At 38.8% G+C, this 17,038-nt stretch overlaps 1 protein-coding gene across 7 annotated transcripts in view; it reads left to right on the plus strand.

The window, feature by feature from the left end:
• CDH11 (cadherin 11) overlaps nt 1-17,038 on the plus strand; it is a 163,973-nt gene that overhangs the window by 117,005 nt on the left and 29,930 nt on the right. For all 7 annotated transcript variants that reach the window (XM_017543289.2, XM_017543287.2, XM_017543291.2 and 4 more), the window contains 4 exons: nt 4,295-4,414; nt 5,390-5,557; nt 8,933-9,120; nt 15,181-15,434. In XM_017543289.2, the coding sequence (XP_017398778.1) occupies nt 4,295-4,414; nt 5,390-5,557; nt 8,933-9,120; nt 15,181-15,434 (730 nt within the window). The remainder of the gene's footprint in view (nt 1-4,294; nt 4,415-5,389; nt 5,558-8,932; nt 9,121-15,180; nt 15,435-17,038) is intronic.

Genomic DNA, 17,038 nt, shown 5'->3' on the forward strand with positions numbered 1-17,038 from the left:
TTTCAATTTTTATTTTAGATTCAGGGGGTACATGTGAGGTTTATTTATTTATTTAAATATTTTATTTTATTTTGAGACAGAGTCGCCCAGCCTCTGTCACCCACGCTGGAGTACAGTGACACTACCTCGGCTCACTGCAACCCCTATCTCCCAGGTCCAAGCAATTCTCTTGCCTCAGCCTCCCAAGTAGTTGGGATTACAGGCACATGCCACCACGCATGGCAAATTTGTTGTGTTTTTCATACACAGAGGGTTTCACCAGGTTGGCCAGGCTGGTCTCGAACTCTTGGCCTCAAGTGATCTGCCCACCTCAGCCTCCCAAAGTTCTGGGATCACAGATGTGAGCCACCATGCCTAGCCCAAGCGCAGGTTTATTACATGAATATACTGTGTAACATTGAGGTTTGCAGTGTGAATGATCCCATCACTCAGGTAGTGAGCAGAGTACCCAATAGATTTCAGCACTTGCCCCCTCACCCCACTCTAGTAATCTCATGTTTATTATTCCCGCTGGGTAAACATTCAGTCCATTTATACCCAATGCTTAGCCTCCAGTTATAAAAGAAAGCATGTGGAATTTGGTTTTCTGTTCCTATGTTAATTTGCTTGGGATAATGACCTCCAGCTGCATCTGTGTTGCTGCAAAGGCGTGATATTATTCATGCCACCATGCATAGTATTCCATGGTATATATGTACCACATATTGTTTATCCAATCCACTGTTGATGGGTACCTCGGGTGACTCCATGTCTTAGCTATTGTGAATAGTGCTGCAATAAACGTACAAGTGCAGGTGTTTTACAATTTATTTTCCTTTGGGTCTATAAAGAATAATGGGATTGCTGGGTTGAATTGTAACTCTGTTTTTGTTTGTTTGTTTGTTTTCCTGAGACAGAACTTCACTCTGTCTCCTAGGCTGGAGTGCAGTGGCGTGATCTTGGCTCATGACAATCTCTGCCTCCTGAGTTCAAGTGATTCTCCTGTCTCAGCCTCTCATTTAGCTGGGATTACAGGCACCTACCACCAGGCCTGGCGAATTTTTTTTGTATTTTTAGTACACACAGGGTTTTGCTATATTGGCAAGGCTGATCTGTAACTCCTGATTTCAGGTGATCCACCCTCCTTGGCTTCCAAAGTGCTAGGATTGCACCCAGCCTTGAATTGTAAATCTGTTTTATTTGAGACTTCTCGAAATTGTTTTTCACAGTGAACTAATGTACATTACAACCAACAGTCTATATGTGTTCCCTTTTCTCCACAGCCCCACCAGCATGTTATTTTTTGACTTTTTAATCACAGCTATTCTAATTAGTGTGAGATGGTATCTCATTATGGGTTTCACTTACATTTCTCTGATGTTTAGTGAAGACCAATTTTTTTTTTATGTTTGTTAGCCATTTGCATATCTTCTTTTGATAAGTGTCCATTCATGTCTTTTGCCCACTTTTTAATGACATTGCTTGTTTTTTCACTTGTTGAATTGTTTAACTTCTTTATAGATTCTGGATAGTAGACCTTTGTTGGATGTGTAGTTTGTGAATATTTTCTCCCATTCTGTAGGTTGTCTCTTTACTCTTTTGATAGTTTCCTTTGTTGTGTAGAAGTTCTTCAGTGTAATTAGGTCCTACTTATCAACTTCCATTTTTTTTGCAATTTCTTTTGAGAACCTAGTCATAAATTATCTCCCAAGGCCAATGTCCAGAATGGTGTTTCCCAGATTTTTCCTAAGATTTTTATAGTTTGAGGCCTTACATTTAAATCTTTAATTCACCTTGAATTAATTTTTCTATATGGGGAAAGGTAGGGGTCAAGTTTCATTCTCCTGTGTAAGGTGAGTCAGCTACCCCAGCGTTATTTATTGATTAAGGAATACTTTCCTTATTGCTTAATTTTGTCAACATTGTTAATGATCAGATGGCTGTACATATGTGGCTTTATTTCTGGGCTCTCTATTCTGTTCCATTAGTCTATGTGTCTGCTTTTGTACCAGCACCATGTTGTTTTGGTTACTGCGGCCTTGTAGTATAGTTTGAAGTTGGGTAAGGTGATGCCTCCAATTTTCTTATTTTTGCTTAGGATTCTTTTGACTATTCGGGCTCTTTTTTTGTTCCGTATATGTTTTAGAACAATTTTGTTTTCTAATTCTGTGAAAAATGATGTTGGCAGTTTGAAAGAAATAGCATTGAATCTGTAGATTGCTTTGAGCAGTGTAGCCATTTTAATGATATAGGATGGGAAAACATGCTATGCTCATAGGTTGAAAGAATCAATATCATTGAAAGGATCAATATTCTATTTGTGTCATCTATGATTTCTTTCGGCAGTGTTTTGAAATTCTCCTTGTAGAGATCGTTCACCTCCTTGGTTAGAAGTATTCCTAGATATTTTATTGCTTTGTGGCTATTGTGAACGGCACTGTATTCTTGATTTGGCCCTCAGCTTGAGTGTTATTGGTACATAGGAATGTTGTTGATTTTTCTACCTTGATTTTGTATTCTGAAGTTTTATTGAAGTTGTCGATCAGTTCTAGGAGCCTTTTGGCAGAGCCTTTAGAGTTTTCTAGGTATAGAATCACATTATTGTTGAAGATATGATATTTTCCTATTTGGATGCCTTTTATTTCTTTCTCTTGCCTGATTGCTCTGGTGAGGACTTCCAGTGCTACGTTAAATAGGACTGGTGAGAGTAGGCATCCTTGTCTGATTCTTGCTCGAAAAAGAAATGCTTCCAACTTTTGCCCATTCAGTGTGATGTTGGGATGTAGTGTCATGGATGACTCTTATTATTTTGAGCACTCATGTATTCTATTATGGTATATGACAGTATAGTCTTTATTGTCAGACAATACTATGAAGTATGGCTGTACTCCTAACCAGCCATGCGAACCCAGGCAACCCATTATACCTTTCAAAGTTTTTATTTTGCCATCTATAAAATGAGAATAATATAAACTATGTTGAGGGTTAAATAAGATAGATGTGAAATACAAAAGCATTTTAAAGGATGTAGCAGAGTTCTAGAAGGAAATTAAGCATTAAAAATTAATGATTTCCCTAGCCACACCATGAAGGTATTTTCTTTTATAAATCTGCCCTGCCTAGAATAGTGACTGACAAATGGGAAGAGCTCCAAAGAGGATTTTTATTCTATGAAATAATGAATTATAGAAGGGTAACTAGAAAAAAGTGAGGTGTACACCACACAAAAATCACTGACAACCTTATAAATTAAAGGTAGTGAGAGGCTGTGTAAACTGGCACCCTTGCCTCCCACATAGAAGCTTGCCCCTCTCCTCTGCTGAAAATGTTACAGAAAGAACTTGAGTTTGGCTGCATGCTGGATCGGGGTCAGACTCTGGCAATTACCAGCTTTGTGAAATAGATTACAAAGCTTCATATCTCTCATACTCAATTTCTCACAAATACAGTGGATGTAAAAAATGCCCAACAGAGTAATGCTGGTAAAATACATGGAATGTGCCCCCAGACCATGCTGGCACAGAGAAATTCGATAATTGCTGGTTTTCTTCTTCCAGCTCCTTTCTCCCCACCCTGAAGCCCAACACGTCATGCCCTAGATACTTGCTATTTGTGACCAGCCAGGAACAAAGGTTGTTTTTAGAAAAATCAGAACCCCATCTTTCTTCAATTTCCTGGTTTCCCTTCAATCTGACCCATGAAAGCTCCCCTTACCTCTTGCCAGATGTCTACTGTTGATTTCTGTGGCTACCAGACCAGCTACAGGTGGGAAGATGCAATTTGCATGCCAGTAGGGAACAACATTCTGCTCAATATTTATGGTCATAAATTAATTAAATCGTCGTATTAGCAGCAATTTTATTACATGGAAAGCAACAATAAAATGATGTATTTATTGTTCTGCTACAAATGGAATATTGCACTTTGTCCTTTCATGAAAAGCAATTTATTGTTAATTATCATTTATAATACTCTTTGGGAAGATTTTAATGTGATTATTTGATATAACGAACATTTGAGGTGCATGAGTTTTAAGATATTTTTGCAATAATGTTTATAATATTATTTTAATAACCAACCAATGCAGGATATACTATATATACAGAAAGTTCATTTTTAAACTGTGGGCATTTTTATAGAAAAGGAAGGAAGGGAGGAAGTTTGGTTGTTTTGTATCTCAACTCCAGGAAAATGAGAGCATGTTGAATAATTGTAGTGCCCTCCTCAGGGTTGATTTTAAAATAAAACTTTGTAAACAAGAACATAGTTTGAAAAGCTGAGGGGATGTTGCTAATTAATTTATTTCACTTTTAAGGAACGTCAGTAATCCAGGTGACAGCTTCAGATGCAGATGACCCCACCTACGGAAATAGCGCCAAGTTAGTGTATAGTATCCTCGAAGGACAACCCTATTTTTCTGTGGAAGCACAGACAGGTACTGTGGAATGTCACTGTGATTTGTGACACATGGTGAATAGGAGGTCCCAGGCATGATAAAGTAAACCTATTTATTTCTCTGTTTTCTCAAATATATAAAAGGAATAAAGAGGGGCTACCTTACAGGGTTAATGTGAGGATTAGACTCTTGGCTTGTGCCTGGCATATAGTTAGCATACCATGAAACATTTATTATTGTTTTTCCCATATTTCACGATGACCAAAATCAAATATCATCTTAAAATTAAACTTTAATGTCAGTAGGAGGAGAACAATAAGGACTAAGTCTTCCACAATGCTCTCTATATTTGTCACATAAATGTTGTCATATCTACAAGAGAAAAAGCTTCCAAATGTCTCCTAAAGATTTAAGTGATCATGCTGTCATGGGTCAATATCCAGCAATCATGTAGAATTTGATTATTATAATTGTTTTCACTGACAGGTGATAATGGACAGTATGTGCTTGTATAAGCATTGTACATATTTTAACTCATTGGTTCATTCTTTTAAAAATTAACATTTACATTTTAATGTATTGCAGGAAATATGATCCTCTTACTTTAAACTTAATATGCACCATCGAAACATTCCTATGAATTGTATGCAGCAATAGTCTTACAAAAGATTGTGCTGGAAGTCAAAAAATATGAGTTTAGTCATGGGTATCCATGTAATCACCACACAAATATTTCAGTCTAGGGTATTTATGTCTGAGACGAATAAGGTTATTATTTGCATGTACAACAAAACATAAATACAAGTGCTATATAGTAATTTTTATGATTTGCTTAAAAAGACGTAATGATGCTTCAGTATGGCTGCCTTTGGTCATAATTATCATGTTGAAATGATTCTTGCTGAGGGCATGGGCTATTTTATTCAGCATTGCTTCCTCAGTGCTCAGAACTTTCTTGTTGTCATAATGTTGTTATAAACAAATATCTGTGATGTTTTCTGCTCTCCTGTCCAGGTATCATCAGAACAGCCCTACCCAACATGGACAGGGAGGCCAAGGAGGAGTACCACGTGGTGATACAGGCCAAGGACATGGGTGGACACATGGGCGGACTCTCAGGGACAACCAAAGTGACGATCACACTGACTGATGTCAATGACAACCCACCAAAGTTTCCACAGAGTAAGTAGGTGGGCTTGGCTTTCACTTTTCCATGGTGCCACAGCTATCTCTCTGCCTCCTCTAACCCATTCCTGCTTTACTGAGGTATCAAAGGAAAATCTAGAAAACTAGAGGCAATTCATGTCATTCTTACGAAAGCAAAACAGAAAAACAAGACGACAAAAACAACAAAAATGTCTGTGGAACAGAGTAAGTAGGAGAATGGAAAGATGTGAAACTTTCTACAACCCTGGAAACAAAGTATTATTTTTGCTAAGCATTTTGCTAGGTACTAGTGGTGCAATCTAGTAATTAATTAACCTTTTTCTGTCTCAGTGTCCTCATTTCTAACCTGGATGTAATAGTACCTGAATCAGTTATCAATTGCTATGTAACAAACTCCTGGAAAACTTAGTGTTTTAAAACAGTAATAATAATAATTTGTTTTTATGAGTCTGCAATTTGGGCAAGGCTTGAGGGAGACAGCATGCCTCTGTTCCCCACAGCATCGGCTGGGACAGCTCCACTGGGGTTGGAGGATCCACTTCCAAAAGAGCTTACTTGCATGGCTGGCAAGCTTGTGTTGATTGCTGCTTCCTTTCTGCGTGGGCTGGTTTCTGAAAGTGTGATCCCCAAGGACACCAGGCAGAAACTGTGTTGCCTTTTGTTAAATAGCTTCAGAAGTCACATCACATTGTTTCCACTGGAGTCATAAGGCTGCACAGATCTAAGTGGAGTTCATGGAGACCCTACCTTTCAATGGAAGATCTGTCAAAGTCATGTTGAAGGAAAAGCATGTGAGATGGGGGATATTGTTTTGGCCATGTTTTGGAAAATGCAATCTTCCATAGTACTTAATTCATAGGATTACTGTTTGTACTAAAGGAGCTAGTGTAGAATCTTATAATGACAACTGGCTATATGTTGTCAACAAATTCTAGCCATTGTTACCTGGAGAATTATGGCTGTCCTACAAAATTTATAAAATTGCTGAGGGAATTAAATTAAAAAAAATGATTTTGAAAGGTTGTTATTAATAATTGTAATTACAGCAACTATCAGCTTTTAATGATAGTGCTACTATTGTAGATCTCTGCAAGAACCTATATTTTACAGATAAAACTTGCTTCTGTGAAAAGTGCAGAAGATGCCCTAGAGATGTGGCAAAGTCAGAGTTTGAACACAAGTCTGTCCATGTACATGTAGATGTCTATGAAAGGACAGTATGACTGTGGTGCTGCTGGTGCTGTTGGTGCATGGCAGGAGTGGGTCATCATGAAAGTGTCTTTTTTTCAATTAGAGCCTATGAGCTTACTATCAGAGAGATGGAACTTTTTGCAAATGAGATAACAAGAAAGGCAACTGAATGTGGCCCCAGAAAGGCACTGTGGTTACTCAAAGGAATTAAAGGAAAAGAATCTACCCAAGACTGCTTTGCCTGGCCAGGCACAAGTTCAGCATCCTCAATAAGCCTGAGGCTCATATAACATTCTAAAACTGCATGCTCCATTATCCATACTGTATGATTGTCTGGTGTGCTGGAAAAGAAAGGTCAAGCAGAATTATTAGCAGGCAGCCTTTACTGCCCTTAGTCATAGACAATCATATTGTAAAGCTGCATTGCTACTGTACTGGCTGTCTTGGTTTCACAGCCATGAACTTGAATGAAATTTGGAGAAAATCCACATAAGACAGTTTTTTTTTTTTCTTTCCAAATCTTCAGAGTTATTGGTAATTGTCTACAAGGGACTCCCACTTCTTACTCATCCTTTAATATAGAGGGTATGGTGAGATTAAAAAAATATGAGTCCAAAAGAAAGTTGCAAAGCAAAGCACTATTGGTAAATATAGACAAAGTATTGGAACTGATGAAATCTCTATAAGAGGAAATTAAAATATAATGAGCTTAAGTAACTTGCCCAAGACCACTTTGCTTGGAAATGATAGAGGCAAGATTTTCAACACTGGCTTGTCTATATTGTATCTTACACAGAGCATTAGATGTGAAAAGCAAATAAGATAATGTTGAATCTTAACTCCTTACTGAAAACCTTCCAGTGATTTCCCCAAGTTAAAACAAAACCTGAAGTCTTTTCCATCTCCCACAATGATCTATTTTATACAATTTGGCCTCCACTTCCCTACATGCCCTTATCTCTCACCAGAAGGCTGTAGTCACTCTCCTCCTCTTATTCCTCTATAGGTATTCAGGATCTTCTTATCTTGGGGTTTTTGTCATTTGCTAATCACCTGGCCTGTAGTTTTTACACTGCAGATACTCACATAATTGTCTTGCTCAGTCTTTTTAGATTCGTTTTTCTAAAGAATGTCTTCTCCTACCACACTACTGAAAACCAGTCTCTCTTTCTGCTTCTCACCCACACATATTTAACACAAGCACGTGCATTTAATCACACTCATACACATACACAAATTCACACAAATAGCTCACACATTCATACACACACTCACACTCTTGCGCAACATATTCATACTCACACAATTACAGCCACTCACACATTTACACCTTCACCCTCACACACAATCATGCAGTTACACACACAACCACATATTCATTCTCTCAGAATCTTAACCCTTTTAATCTATTTTATTTTCCTTTTTCATTGCAATGACATCAGAATGTGTTTACATTTGTTTTTATATTTTCTTTTTAGTCTGCTTCATTGAGAGGAATCCTGACTGTTTTGTTTAGTAGTAAACAAAACAACTAAATAAAACAGTGTCCTGGCACTAGGACACCACCTCCATGTACAGTATTAGGTTCCCAGTAAACATTAAATAAATATATAGAAGGGTCACACTGCAGGAAAGCTTTCTGGAGAACATAAAACCTGACCAAGTTGTAAAGGAGGTGAAAAAAGGGAAGTGTCCAATGTAGAGTTAGATAGGGAATTATGTTAAAGTTTGCATTTTTAAAGCAAATACGGAGCTGTTGAAGGACAGCTTTTAAACAGAGAATTTTTTGGGGGGGGGCACCTGGCAATACCATAAGTGAGCCTTGGAATTAGTTCATGGACCATCAACAAGACATGAAAAGAAGCCTCAGCTGTTTTAATAGATGAAGACATGTTTCCTGTTCTCCATTACCTGATGGGAAATATAACAGAGCATTGTTTTCCTCCCTTACATGTGGCAGGTGACCCCAGCATTTCACCTGGACCTGGATATTGTTTTATCATCATTTGTAGAACACATTCTTTTGACAAGCAGGCCATGTGGGATCTTCCTCCCCACGCCATTCACTTCTTTCATGTTTCAATCAATGGAAAGTTCCATTTCTGATCCTTTGAGAAATGTATTGGGATTCAATGAAATCTATAGTCTTACAGCTGCCAAATAAAAGGGAAAATAAAAACAGATGTCTTCTTCTTCTAGGCGTATACCAGATGTCTGTGTCAGAAGCAAGTGTCCCCGGGGAGGAGGTGGGAAGAGTGAAAGCTAAAGACCCAGACATTGGAGAGAATGGCTTAGTCACATACAGTATTGTTGATGGAGATGGTATGGAATTGTTTGAAATCACAACGGACTATGAAACACAGGAGGGCGTGATAAAGCTGAAAAAGGTGAGTTAGGGTAAGGAATCAGACGTGTCAGTGGTATGGCCAGCTCTGCCAAAGCAACACTGCAAGAAACAGGGAGGTAATGGTTAAAAAATATCAGAATTTGTGAAATTGGGGGATAATCCAACTTTGTAGTTGAGCCCTGAGCTCTGGAAGATCACGGAATTGTATTCCTTTCTGTTACTGCAGAGAAACTGACAAAAGGGGTTGGTGATACCTGCCTGAGATTTCTAGTTAGTTCTTAAATATTTTCCCATGGAGGGAAGGACAATGAGATAAATCTAGATTTTGAAGAAGCTCTGAGCATGCGTGGAATTCCTCTCCCCCACCCCCTGCCACCTTTTAGCCCTGCCAAGCTGAATCTGTTAAGTAGGCTGTTCAGAACTTTACCTGTTTCAACATCCAAGGTTCACTGCATTGCTGGACCCTCTGTGAAACTTAAGCCAATTCTCTGCTCGTTTTTATCTCAAGTGAACCTGGAGAAGCAACAATGATTGACCTCCCGCCATAGTCAGTCATTAAAAACATGTCTCTGGGATTAGTTCATTACAAAGAGAAGTCTAGTGTTTCTTCTTTTTTATGTTTACTCAATGCTAACTACTGGCCAGACATAGCGCCAGGCTCTTACAAACATCATTTTATCTACTTTTCACACACAAAAAATAATCATACAAAGTAGGTGGCATTGCCCCAATGGGCAAAGAGACTTCCACTTAATTTTGAGGAGATTCGGGCTCAGACAGATGAAATTGTTTGGCCCAGTCACTGTCACACAGCTCAGGCAGGCAGACCTAGAATTCAGACCAGGGTTATTCTAGAACATCTTCCCTCTCAAGGCATTTTGAAAACAGCTGGGCCAGAAAGCGTTTGTAAAAAGAACCAGATAAGATTCACTTCCAAGTGAATAAATAGTCCCAGTACCTTCTAAGATGGTTTCTCCCCGTGATTTACCACTTGAGAAATCAACACCTCTCCATCATTAGAGTGTATGGAGCATTAAATCGAAATTGAAGGATGGGATTACCTTGGTTTTAATCAAGCATTCATTTTCAACTTGGTTTTGTAGTGTGAATATTAAACTCCTTGGTGTAATGGAAAAGATTGGACTGTAACACTGATAGAAAATTAATTTGAAAAATCAATAAAGAGGCCAGTAGCTAAAGAGGCGCCAAGGACCAGTGGGGGAAGACTGGTCCTGAAAGGAATCTTTGAGGTGGTGACCAAGGAGTGACCTGTGCTAAGAAGCTGATCTTTCACAGCATTTTAAAGTCTGTTGGGGTTGGGGAAAATATTACGGGGCACCAACCAAAGAGAAGGTGGGAGTGACTCTGTTATAAGAAAAATAAAGAAAATGAAGGATATGGAAGTTGGGGTGAAATTTGGTTACTTGGAAAAGTCTATATTGGTGGATGAATGGCAGGACTAAGGAAGCCTAATTATCAACCACAGGGAGCTAGGGTAGTCACTAATTCGGGTTTCTCCTCCGGAAAAGTAGCTGTGCGAATTGTGTGTTGCCTAGAGCTGTCAACTTACTTCGTTAATTAATATTACTATCTCTTCTGCTTGACACTGACTTATGAACATTGACATCAGCAATTCCTGCCTCCCATCCTTTGCAGTTCCCGTAATTGGGTAGTTGGTTATGCTAAGGTTGTCACCTGTTTTCAGTGTATTCAGGGCATAAACACACACTTTGTCTCTGAAATCTTGAAATATTTAAGTCACCCCAATGGAACTTACACATTGCAAATGAGCTCTCTGCATGTGATTAATTTGCACATTTCCCCCCAATTCAGTGTGTTTATTTTGGCAAAAGAATAATCTTCTATAAAGCACTGACGTTTAGGTTTTAAACAGTGCTAGATGTTATTTCATTTGTAAAAGAACATTTGTTTAAACTTGTAGCACAAAGTTCCAAATGTCCACCAAGGGAAAAGAAAAGAAAAATTAGAGATGGATTTAACAGAGTAAAAATACGACTCCTTGTGAAAGTCATTATACTCAATTTAATACCATAAAAGTCTACAGAGACATTATAGCAATATTTTTGCATTTTAAAGCATTTTTTAACTTAGTATTTTTGTTTATTTCTAACTCATTCACCCATTTTTCCTCCAAGAGTTACTGCGTTCTTATTATTTGTCAGGCAGGCCCTTTGCCAGAGACTGGAAATCTAAAGCTGAAGAGATTGAGTCCTGACCACAGGGAGTTCACAATTTAACAGGACAGTGAAGTGAAACAATAATTAAAACCAAGACGGTTTTCTCAGCCTTGGCAGTGTTGATGTCTTGGGCTGGATAATTCTTTGTTACAGGAGGCTGTTCTGTGTATTGTAGGATATTTGGTAGCATTCTAGGTTTCCCCTCACTAAAGATCAGTAAGCTCATGCTCTGCCCACCCCCAAGAGTCCTGATAATAGTAATAAAAATAATTACTCTAGACATTGTCTGATATCCCTGGAGTAACTGGGAGCAAAATCACTCCCCAGTTGAAAATGGACTGTAATAGTATGATAAGACCTATGAACATGGGTCATGAATGACTTCTTAGGGGGCAGTTCTCAAGTTGAATCTTGATAGATGAGGAGGAATTTGCTGGATAGTTAAGGACAAAAAAGGCAGGAAAAAAATAGCTCATGAAGGGCTAGTATCAATGGAAACAGGACACATTTAAGAAACTTCAATCTTGAGTCTTAAGATAGATACAGTAAAATCAATGGACAAACTTGTTAAAATTCAAGGGCGATATTACAAAGAATTGAAGAAGGTAGAAGAGGCAGTGAGATGGTAATGAAGGAGAAGAATTCAAGAAATAATTACTAGATAGAGTCATTCATTTATTGAGTATTTTAGAAAACAAATACTTCTTGAGTTCTGACTCTGTGTCTTAGTTTAATGGTGGACAAGGGAGAGAGAAACTACCCTTGGGGTATTTAGATAATCTCTATGTGGCTAGCTGAGGAAGAGCCAGGTTTTAGAATGAGAATACTTGAGCACAGGGAAGGGAACAACACTCACTGGGCTAGGTGTGGTGGTGGGTGGAGAGGAGGGGAGTGGAGGGACAGCGGTGGGGGCGGGGAGCAGTAAGAATGGGGAGGGATAACACCTGGAGAATGGAGACAGCAAACCACCATGGCATGTATGTACCTATGCAACAATCCTGCAGGATGCGGAATGTGCACGTGTACCCCAGAGCCCAAAGTACAATAAAATAAATAAGTAAATAAATTTAAAAATTTAAATTAAATTAAATTAAAATAAAGTGAAGTTTTAGGGGGCTTGGTGGGCTTTGAGAGGAAAATCCAATCTGTTCACGCAGTGCCTTTGATTAAATGGGAATCCTATCTCTCTCAGAGAAATCTCAGCACAGTGTCTGAGCTATTTATTTTCAACCAAATAAACTACTTGTAAAGCAGGGTGAGAGCAGAATTAGAAGGCATTTTTAATATTCCCTATTTTAATAAAACTATTTTTATGTCTGATTTTTCTTGATATTCTTTGTCCGCATGTATATAGATGTGGATACGTCACATTTAACACGGTTGCAATCAGAGGGTGATCTGATTTGTTAACTTAATGTCACATCATAAACATTTTACATGCTGTTATATAATATCTGTAATCATTTTTAATGGCTACATAACATCCCATCCTATTGACAAATCATTATTTCCTTAATAAAATCTCACAGTTGGATTTGGTGTTTTGTGTGTACATTTCCACAGTTTAGATATAACCGTCTATTGTATCTAACACATATCATGCATTTTTGAATATTGTTTGTTTTGGTTTTCTGTTGAATTAATCCCTCAGGGAAGATTTTCAGAGGTGAGATTAGTAAACTAGGGGGTATTAAGATTTTTATAGCTGATGCAATGTGTTGCCTCATTTAGCTTTATTTCAACTACTTATAACATGGACATAAATGTTCACATGGGAAACTACCTCACATCTTTTTTGGAGGGAGGAAGGGAAAGAATTGTAGGCAAATGTCTAAATGTTATGCATCTATCAGCCCTACTCCAGTCAAAATGACGGATGCATATTATTACTTGGTCCAGTCATTCTTGCATACTGTGGGACAAAGATCAGCAAAGAGCAGCAAGACTCTATAGACTGCTTAGGGATGCTCTTCTCTATCTCACTCCATCCCTACCTCACTGGGGAGGAAAATGAGGGGCTGCCAGCGGGCCACTAGGAGACCCCACAAATCTACCTGGGGCTATTGAGGAGGACTTCACAAAGCAATGAGGCTTAAACTGACTACCAGACTTGGAATCTTGCCAAACCAGGAAAGGCCATCCCACACAAACCTTTTCAGAGACCTGGAGAGCCTAGCTTGGGATGTGAAATGTATCAGCCAGACTGCAGCATGAGGATAGTATCCTCAACACCAACAGGGCTTTCCGTGGGAAAATGGCTCCAGGTCCTTAGGCACATGCCTAAACCAAGTACAAAAGATTCTGCTGTACCAACATCAACAGAATATCTGTTATTAGAAATTTTCTACTTTTCTGATTATAAATTCCCCAGTCTCAGAACTATCATATTCCAGTGTTTGATGCCAATAATTGAAGGGATTTGTGAAAAGTTGCAGCAATCTTGTATGTTCAGCCTATAAATATCATTCCTTTTTCACTGCTCTGTAACCTAGCCAAGAACAGCTGGGCCCCAGGTTGATGGAAAGGCTGGGGGTAGATTTAGATTTAGGAAAGGTAGAGTTTCCTGACTGGGAAGATGGAGGTGAGAAGATGATGGAAAAAGTGTCAAGGATATCCAACATGTTTAACCCTGTTGAAACTGCTGTCAGCCTTAGTTTAGAGTATTGCAAAATTAGGTCAGGAATAAGCCCCATGACTACATGCCCATTCAGAATAAGTGTTTACCAGGCAAATTACAACAGCATGGCAGGCGGATGCTCATCTTAAAAGGTGAAACTCTTTCCAAACATTTGGTAGTTCAGCAATATCCAGAGTGCTAATGAGAAAGTTGTTTTCTAGGCATCAGGACTTGTTTCTCTGCTACAATGTTACTTTCCACCCTTTGCTGAGTGATTCACTGTTAACTCCTCTCATTCAGAATTAGGGAGTGTTTACCATCAATTTTTCTATAACTACAGCCATTCAAATGCTACTACTCACTTTTTTCTTTCATATCCGTGTAAAATTTTACTGCTTACATTTGTTTTTCTTTAAATAGACCATCTTTAATATATATGCATTCTTTTTTTTTTTTAAGGAAGCATTTCCCTCATTATCTTGTCACTTGCCAAAAATAGAAGGTAACTTAAAAATAAATGCAATCAAACCAAAACAATGCCATTGCATTCTAACTAGGGTTATAATAATCTCTCACAAAAGAGATTGCGAAACAGAGCAGATATGTTAAAGTGGAGGTGTTCTACTTGGTGTGTTAAGGATTTAAAGACTTGGAAAGGAAATAATTATCTCAATAGGTAAGTTAATGTCATTTGACAACCTCACCTATCAAAATTACCTATAAACCACCCTAAGTCATCTTCTGGGCCACTGCTGCTAAGAGTCCCAGACAGTGGGAAACATAATGTCGTCAGAAAGTTTAAACATGAAGCTTTCCATCTGATCAAGCTGCATGGTTGGGTTTAGGAGAGGTATAAGGCAATCAACAAACAAGACATGTTTTTTTGGCTGAAATTCAGTGGGTATTTTTGTTGCCAAGATACTTAATCCTTTTCACAATGAGCTACCAAATGTACTTTTGTAGCATTTTAATTCCCTTCCTTAGATAGTTCTTAGTGACTGATTTGGGCAACATTAGTGTTGCTATATAGAATAAAGTTCATTTTAGATGATATGGTCTTTCTGTAACTGTCATGCTCTTAGAATGACCCACTAAGCACATTCTAAGTTTCAGCAGTTGATTTGTCTGATTTTCTGACCAAATGGCTCAGGTAATTTGATATTGAATAGATTTTGATTTTCTCTCTTTGAGGAGCTATTCACTCTGCCCTATAAAACAATCAGGTCTTTCTCTTCCATTATTCTTTCAAGGAATTGGTTGTCAATCTTCTCTTCATTCTTGCCAGCCTGTAGATTTTGAAACCAAAAGAGCCTATAGCTTGAAGGTAGAGGCAGCCAATATGCACATCGACCAGAAGTTTATCAGCAATGGGCCTTTCAAGGACACCGTGACCGTCAAGATTGCAGTGGAAGATGCTGACGAGCCCCCTATGTTCTTGGCCCCAAGTTACATCCACGAAGTCCAAGAAAATGCAGCTGCTGGGACCGTGGTTGGGAGAGTGCATGCCAAAGACCCTGATGCTGCCAACAGCCAGATAAGGTACAGAATTATTTATTTTAAGGGAATGGATGAGGAATTTTAGAGTCAAGAGGTTCTGGGAAAGCCCTGTAGGAACCACGTTCTTCAGTTTCAAAAAGAGTCTATGTTTATCAGGTTCAACAGAATGTAAACAAAATTAAGATTTAGAAGACATGAGCTTCACTTGACCTCAGTTCCTGACTTTGGATAGGGTTGTTCAGGCTACGTGACGTTTCTCTGGAGCAGATTTTCTCAGGCATACTAGGTGATATAACTCTGAGCTGGGCCTGTCTGCCTCAGGGGACTGTGGTGAAGTATAAATAATGATTGTGGAATAATTAGAGTAATTGCAATTTGTTGGCTACCTTCCCATCCTCCAGTTACTCTGTGAAGAGGTTAGATATGTGATCTAATCTATCCCCTCAATGTAACTGATGCATGAATTGTTATCCCTTAAAATGAGAGGAAATTGGAGGCACTGCAAGACAAAATAACTTGCCTGCAATGACACAGCCACTGAGCAGGAGGCAAAGAAAACCAGCTCTGTCTAACTGCTGCTGAATACTTTGTGAAAGTAACAAAGTGTCCAAATAAATTTCAGGTGCTGTTCTTATTATGAATACATTTGTGTGTGTGTGTGACAAAAAAAAAGTGATCCAGAACTGTGGCCAGCACAGTGGCTCACACCTGTAATCCCAGCACTTTGGGAAGGCCAAGGTGGGTAGATCACCTGAGGTCAGGAGTTCAAGCCCAGCCTTGACAACACAGTGAAATGCTGTCTCTACTAAAAATACGAAAATTAGCTGGGAATGGTGACGCATACCTGTAATTCCAGCTCCTTGGAAATCTGGGGCAGGAGAATTGCTTGAACCTGGGAAATCGAGGCTGCAGTGAGAGTAGAGATCAAACCACTGCATTATAGCCTGGGTGACAGAGTGAGACCCTATCTCAAAAAACAAAAAAAAAGAAAGAAAGAAAAAGAAAAAAGGAAAAGTGATCCAGAACTCCGCTCCTCCACTCATGAGAAGGTGATGAGAAGGAGGCTGAGAAGGGGTTGAATCACAGATTCAACACATTTTTTTGAGACGGAGTCTCGCACTGTCACCCAGGCTGTAATGCAGTGGCGTGATCTTGGCTCACTGCAGTATTTGCTTCCTAGGTTCAAGCAATTCTCCCGAGGAGCTGGGACTACAGGAGCAGGCCACCATACCCAGCTACTCTTTTTTAACAGAGAGGGGTTTTGCTGTGTTGTCCACACTGGTCTCAAATTCCTGGCCTCGAGTGATCCACCTGCCTCTGCCTTCCATAGTGCTGGGGTTATAGACATTAGCCATTGCACCTGGTCTGAGCATCTTTTTATGTGCTTATTAACCATTTGTATATCTTCTTGGGAGAAATATCTGTTCAAGTATTTTGCCCATTTCATAATTGGATTATTTATCTTTTTGTTGTTGAGCTGTAAGTGTTCTTTATGTATTCTGAATGGTAGGGCCTTATCAGATATATGATTTGCAAATATTTTTTTTCTCATTCAATGAGATATCTTTTCAGTTTTTTAACAGTGTCCTTTGAGGTGTAAAAGGTTTTGATTTTGATGAGTTCCAATGGATCTATTTTTTTTTAAT

This window comes from Cebus imitator, unplaced genomic scaffold (genome assembly GCF_001604975.1).
Source record: "Cebus imitator isolate Cc_AM_T3 unplaced genomic scaffold, Cebus_imitator-1.0 Scaffold151, whole genome shotgun sequence".
Classification (NCBI taxonomy): Eukaryota; Metazoa; Chordata; class Mammalia; order Primates; family Cebidae; genus Cebus; species Cebus imitator.